The sequence below is a fragment of the Adiantum capillus-veneris genome, chromosome 20 (assembly GCF_014529385.1).
Source record: "Adiantum capillus-veneris isolate H3 chromosome 20, ASM1452938v2, whole genome shotgun sequence".
NCBI classification, from domain to species: Eukaryota; Viridiplantae; Streptophyta; class Polypodiopsida; order Polypodiales; family Pteridaceae; genus Adiantum; species Adiantum capillus-veneris.
This window is the reverse complement of record NC_140950.1, coordinates 141,386,053-141,393,331: the sequence shown is the minus strand read 5'-3', so window position 1 is coordinate 141,393,331 and position 7,279 is coordinate 141,386,053. Positions and strand designations below refer to the sequence as shown.

General features: G+C 44.4%; 1 protein-coding gene across 1 annotated transcript; it reads right to left on the bottom strand.

Moving 5' to 3' along the window:
• Positions 1–1,541: 1,541 nt before the first annotated feature.
• On the bottom strand, positions 1,542–3,424 carry LOC147433323 (uncharacterized). Its single transcript, XM_086492063.1, has 3 exons — positions 3,265–3,424; positions 1,981–3,096; positions 1,542–1,648 (listed from the first exon to the last, which is right to left on the bottom strand). Exons 1-3 carry the CDS (start codon positions 3,422–3,424, stop codon positions 1,542–1,544), a joined length of 1,383 nt encoding a protein of 460 aa, XP_086348189.1.
• Positions 3,425–7,279: the final 3,855 nt, after the last annotated feature.

The window sequence follows — 7,279 nt, the reverse complement described above, 5'->3', positions numbered from 1 at the left end:
CATTCCTGTTCAGATTCTTGCACCATATGCATGTGAATATCTATGTAGATAGGAAAGTCTTCTACCAACAGAAGATCATATACCTATTCGGTGTGGCGGTAGTAGGAGAAATCCTCAATTCCCCAAACCCTATCATTCTTCACATATTAGATTACCATCATTCCTTTAATGTTTCTATCTTCATCATGCTTTAACCTATCCACCAACCCTGTGAAAAGCCACTATGAGCCGCTACTATTGTTAATGTATTAATCTTATAAAATAAAATAAAAAGGTTTTGTAATTTTCTGAGTCACTACCATGGCAAGTGTTTCTTTCCCCACGTTCAGTGGAAAGAAGGGACAAGATCTCACCACACTGACTTTTTGGATGATTTTGACATTGCTTGTGTCGTCTCCAACAAAGATGATGATGCTTTACGACTTAGAATTTTTCCTCTACTAATGAAAGTAGAGCCAAGTCCTGATATAATGCATTGCCACAGGCTACCAAGAATTCATGGGACGTGTTAAGGGCTGCTTTTGTAAAGAGGTTTGGTAAAGAAGTTTAGTGGAGGCACAACCTCGGAGAAGCTATGGCAGCTACTGCTCTCGGTGTAGCCCACAGATGAGCCCCCTCTCTTCCTCATTTATGGCTCACAGGGCAAGCTCTTTTATCTCTCACCTCGGATATTTCAGCAGGCATCCCGCTCTTCCCTCTATCTCCTGGCTCGCGACTTGCATCAGTCCATAGCCTCGCTCTGTGGCTCGTCATCAAATGGCCCTCATGGCCTCTGTCTCTTGCTATGGAGTGAGCCCCCCTCTCTCTGCTTCAATAGCGCCAATAGATGGTGGTCCTCTCTCTTGCCCCTAACCCTCTGCGCAACAGGCGGTGCCTCCTCAATAGATCGACACACCCGCCACCCTCTCAATAGTTCGTTAAAAAAACGTATTAAAACACCTCACTTAATCAAAGCCCCTCCAAGCTCGGGTTCACACCTCCTCCGCGGCATGCAATATGGTGAGCATCTCCTCAGCCTGCTCTCGGCATCCTACTTGCTTGCAACGAGAGGAACTATCCCTCTCCATTCTTCATCATGACCCCCTCTTGCATGGCTTGCAAATGGCACCCATGATCTCTCCATGCCACCTTGTCTCCCACTTCACGGGCACAAGAAATCACCCACAAAAGAAACAAAATCTCTGGCTCTTGGCCCCTCTTGGACCCCTTCTCTTTGTAGGCTCTCTACCTTCTCGTGGATCCTTTCGACTTTCTCCGTTTGCTCTCGGACCTCTTGCTACAAGTAGCAGAGAGAGATTCTCTCCCTCAATCTCTTTGATTCTATACAAGAGAGCTCCACTCTCTCTCTTGATTCTCTCTCTTCAATCTTATATAGAGACTCTCCCTATCTCTATCAACTTGAATCAACCAGATAACCTCTCTCTTCTATTTTCTCCAGAAAACCCTTCATAGACTCTCCATAAACACTCTCACACACTCACTACGATAAAGACATAGACGATATGCAAAAAACAATAAGCGGCCATTGGTGGACACCCTCTTCAAAGTCTTGCCCAGCTTCCTTTGTACACCTCTAGTAGTGACCGATCTCGATCTTTAGTCATCAAGGTCGAGGACTTCATTGTAGCATTTCCAAGCATATCATACCCTGTCAAAACAACTCCTTAAAGCAGACCAAGTGAGATCATCGCCATGAAAATTATGATAAAACAACCTTTCAACCTCGCTTCAACACTCAAATCTCATGGAGATGCTCTGTTTTGCTGTCGGAATCCCATGCCCTTGGCCATAAAAGAAATGCAACAGTGGCGTCCTGCGGGGAAAACTAGCCTGCTAGTGTGAACCCAAAATTTCCGGTTAGACCAGTGCCTTATCCAGTGGGCTTCTCTGTTTTTTTCCATTTAAATTTTACCCTTTGTCTATTATTTTCCCTCTTTTCTTTATCTTGCCAAAACCCCCTTGGATGGGAAACAAACTCACGTTGTGGCACATATGGTCCCCAATGTGGTATAGGCGAAGTGTCATCACTAAAAACAGGCGCTTCATTAGCTTGCAAAGGTGTGGGAGTGAGAGATGGTAGAATAGGAACATTAGAAATACATGTCATAGCTGTCGAACAAGTCTCTCTGTTGGATCTCTCAGCCTCTAAGGTTACCCTCCATTGGACGGCTAGGGCGGTAGATTCAAAGGCCTCTCCGACAACCCTAGTGTGTGCATATGCATCATCAAGTTTCTTTGGATCTGACAACCTCACATGAAATTGAAGATCCCTCAAAATACCCGTAAGAAAACATTCCAACAAAACTCTGTCATCAAAACAATGGGGATCACATTGCTTCATCTTGAAAGTTTGAAAACGCTTAACATACTCATCAATTGGCTCACCCTCCCCTTGGAAGAATTCTAACAGGGTCCCAAAGACTAAACAAGAAGGCAAAATAGGAGAGAATCTGGCAACAAAAGCGCTACCCAATCCATCCCAAGTCTGCATCAAATGTGGAGAATGATGCATCATACTAAGGTACCATTGCATAGCTACCCCAATGAGAAAAGTAGGAAAGAACCTCATAAGGTCATCAGGCTTGTCATAACCCTCAAACCTACAAGCTTGCACAAATTGCAGTAAATGGGAGTCAGCTGTCACAACCCCAACGCCATCAAAGGGTGTCAACCTCACAATCCACTGGTCAACAGGTCGCTCCCTAGCCCATGGAATACGTGGTGGGCTAAAAGCATCATAAGCATTAGTAACCATGGGACCTGCAACTAGAGAATCATGATGCTCTCTCGAAAAAACATTTTCAGTATAAACCATATCTTCATCAGAAACATCAAGAGAGCTAACACTAGAACCATCACAAATATCTTCAATAAGGACAACATTGTCAAAATGTGTGGCTGCAATCAAAGACTTATCCCTTGCAACAAACCCGACCCCTTCTAAAGGCTGCATCTCGTCATTGATATGCTCAGAAGAATGTGTAAACCCCACTCCATACAACACCTCCTCAACAAGGGTGGGAGGGTGGGAAAGAACAAGAGGTAGATCAACATTCTCCTCTTGAAGAAAACATTCAATAAAAGTGGCATCATCCACTACATTGGCCAAAAAGCCATCCCATATGCACTCGTCAAGATTCGCATTCTCTCTCAATGCTTCGCTCTAAGCAATATCCTCAAGGGAAATGCCCTCGTCTTCATCCACTTCATCGCTCAAATGGGCTAAAAACTCATCCCAAATTTTGTAAAAGCCTAAACGCTCACCAACATCATCATCAATATTCAAGGTCTGGGTAGCAACAGACGTCAAAATAACCCCTTTTTTGGAATCCCCCCGCCTAGATATGAATGCATCCCAGATGGCCGTGAGGAAAGAAACCAGCCTAAAAATCAAATACAAGCAAAAAGGGAAAACTAGCTCCATCTCTGAGAGTTGCAGGTACTTTGCTTAAGCAAGAACGCTAGACGCTGGGTCCCACTGGGCGTGCCACTGATGGATATTTTTCTAGGCATGTGGGCCATGGAGTAGGACCAGACAAGAAAAACCAAGCAAAGACAAAAAGACAAACTCCCAACCCAAGCCCACCAACAAGGAAGTATAGCTGGAGATGTGTTGCTAAAATCTGCAGCCAAGGAATATGCAATGCAGTCTCGGTGCCAGATTGTATCAATGATTATCCACGAACATGATCACTTAATAGTTCAACAAAAAGGAAGAGAGAGAAAGTTGTCTTTAGTTTGAAAGAGAGAGACGAAAATCGAGACGAGAATGAGATATTGTGAAATTATTGAGCAATTTGAATAGTGAAAATATTGTTTTTACAGCAAGCTTTACAAAACTTATCTTTGGCTTCAAAACCTTTCGTCGATGCAGCTTCGTAGACTTCCACTTTGCTTGAAGGTATCAAGGCTTACACCCTATAGGGCAGCGCGACATCACGCTTACACCCAGTAGGGCAGCGTAGGTATTTGGCTTACACCCTATAGGGCAGCGCGATGACTCGTTGACTCGTTTCTCTCTCTCTCTCTCTCTCTCTCTCTCTCTCTCTCTCTCTCTCTCTCTCTCTCTCTCTCTCTCTCTCTCTCTCAACAGCCTCATGAAAAACTCACTCACTCTCTCTCAACAGTAGCCCCAAACAGGCGTCCCAAGCATCCTCTTTCTCTCTCTAGCTCAACTTGCAGCAACAACAAATCGCTCTTTCTCTTCAATCCTCCTCGAATCCCTTCCATTTTTTGAGCCATCTCATCTTTCTCTTTCACTCACGACTTGTAGAGAGTTCTCTTCTCTCTTGTCATCATCTGGCAGCAATCCACTCTCCCCTTGATTTCGGTACCCTAGAGAGGCTCGCCTCCTCTTCTGCTCTTGGTGTAGCCCACAGATGAGCCCCCTATCTTCCTCATTTATGGCTCATAGGGAAAGCCCTTTTATCTCTCACCTCGGATATTTCAGCAGGCATCCTGCTCTTCCCTCTATCTCCTGGCTCGCGACTTGCATCAGTCCATAGCCTCCCTCTCTGGCTCGTCATCAAATGGCCCTCATGGCCTCTATCTCTTGCTATGGAGTGAGCCCCCGTCTCTCTCCTTCAGTAGCGCCAATAGATGGTGCTCCTCTCTCTTGCCCCTAACCCTCTACGCAACAGGCGGTGCCTCCTCGATAGATCGACACACCCGCCACCCTCTCAATAGTTTGTTAAAAAAACGTATTAAAACACCTCACTTAATCAAAGCCCCTCCAAGCTCGGGTTCACACCTCCTCCGCGGCATGCAATATGGTGAGCATCTCCTCAGCCTGCTCTTGGCATCCTACTGGATTGCAACGAGAGAAACTATCCCTCTCCATTCTTCATCATGAACCCCTCTTGCATGGCTTGCAAATGGCACCCATGATCTCTCAATTCCACCTTGTCTCCCACTTCACGGGCACGAGCAATCACCCACAAAAGAAACACCATCTCCGGCTCTTGGCCCCTCTTGGACCCCTTCTCTTTGTAGGCTCTCTACCTTCTCGTGGATCCTTTCGACTTTCTGCCTTTGCTCTCCTAAACTCGGCCCTCTTGCTGCAAGTAGCAGAGAGAGATTCTCTCCCTCAAATCTCTTTGATTTTATACAAGAGAGCTCCACTCTCTCTCTTGATTCTCTCTCTTCAATCTTATATAGAGACTCTCCCTATCTCTATCGACTTGAATCAACAAGATAACCTCTCTCTTCTATTTTCTCTAGAAAACCCTTCATAGACTCTCCATAAACACTCTCACACACTCATTACGATAAAGACATAGACGATATGCAAAAAACAATAAGCGGCCATTGGTGGCCACCCTCTTTAAAGTCTTGCCCAGCTTCCTTTGTACACCTCTAGTAGTGACTGATCTCGATCTTTAGTCATCAAGGTCGAGGACTTCATTGTAGCATTTCCAAGCATATCATACCCTGTCAAAACAACTCCTTAAAGAAGACCAAGTGAGATCATCGCCATGAAAATTATGATAAAACAACCTTTCAAGCTCGCTTCAACACTCAAATCTCATGCAGATGCTCTATTTCTCTGTCGAAATCCCATGCCCTTGGCCAGAAAAAAAATGCAACACTCAGACATATCCCTAATCTTTTGCTTCTAGCTCTTGACAAGCCTGGACGCTACTCAAGAGTACACTATTCTCTGACTGCAGTTTGGAATAGTCCTGAGCTATGACTTCCATTTGAGTATTCAAACAAGACATCCACTGCTCTTTCCAAATCTGAATTTGTTCTGAAGATTTCTCCTTTCTCTCCAACTGTGATCTATAAAAGTCAATAGAGTTTTTAGCAGTATCTAAATCATCTCTAAGTGCATGAATGATTCCCTCCTGTTCCTTGTTTGCGGGTCGCCGCGACGGACGTCCATAGCATAGCTCTCAAGCATCAACATAAAATTATCGATACAGGGGAAGCGACTCGTATGAGGCATGGAAACTCACTAGGGTGTCAATCCTAATGAAGTGAACTCGAAGAGATGCAACTACTAACTCTACAAGCAAATCAAACGCACAAAAGCCAAGTAATCTGTCTATGTCCTTCTACACAGCTCTACAGTCATCACGTCCGTTTACCATGCAAATCATATCGGAATCGCACGAAACTTGAAGGGAAGCTATAGGGGACTATCAAGAACATATCCTATCACTATCACAGCATTCTGGAGAGGTACAACGATCGCGATCGTTCATCCTACAATATGAAAAAACAGTAAACGGATGATCCTAAAGGGTCGTTTTGAGGTCCCTAAAGCCTCTCCTAGGGTCAAAACAACATAAAATACGCATATAAACACTCAAAACAGTGATTTAAGGCCTAAACGGATGCGTTTGAAACCTTCACCGAATCTTGAATGCTTACACTTGAATGAAAGAGCAGAGTAAGAGGAACACAATGCAAGAAAAAAAACTGAATTTGGATTAACGTAGCCATAGAAGCGATGATTACAAGTTGGAGCAAAGAGGCAGCTCTCTGTACGTAACGCAGTAGTCCCTTATCTTCACAATAAATGATCTCTCTTTCCCACTAACCTTAGTGTATTATATACATAGGGCTTTCTAAAGTGGCCGGCGGCCAACTTCTCATGGACCTTTACCTACATCACTGGAAAAATTACATCTTTGACTCAGACTTGACATAGACGATTGACATTAGGCTTTTACAGGGTTTGATGTACTAAACATCGTAAAAATAATGTGACCACATCAAAACTTTGGCCGGATGACCCAACGGGCACCTTGGCTAGGTGGGCACTTGTATGTTGTTATCACCTCCAAACACTCCCCCCTTCCTAGATCGTGTCGTCCCTTGACACGACCTTGTGCAGTCTTGTCATAGGGTTGTCTTCAGCTTTGTCTTCAAGGTTGGTCTTCATCTTGGGAAACGCGTTGTCGTTGATGACGCTCCCCCCTTCCTTGAGTGATGCATAGCTGTCATGTTGTTGATACATGATTTGAGCTTTGATTATCGAGGCAACGGTTTCTTCTTGTTGTGCATTCGCCTCTTGGTTGTCAATCTTAGCCGCCGTAAAGATGGATGTTGAAGTGTTTGATCGTGTAGAACTGATCCTCTTTGTCGCGTGGAGTTTATGATAGATATTCTCTCAAGGTCCACTGCAATTTGAGTTGTCTGCAATAGGTCACCAATGTTGAAGCACTGTGTGAGCTATTTTTGATTGTTGTGGATAGCTAGCTTGCTAAATTTCTCATTGCTTGATGTTGTAGGCCATTCTTTGACTTGCCATTGTTGGATGGAGCTTTGTTGT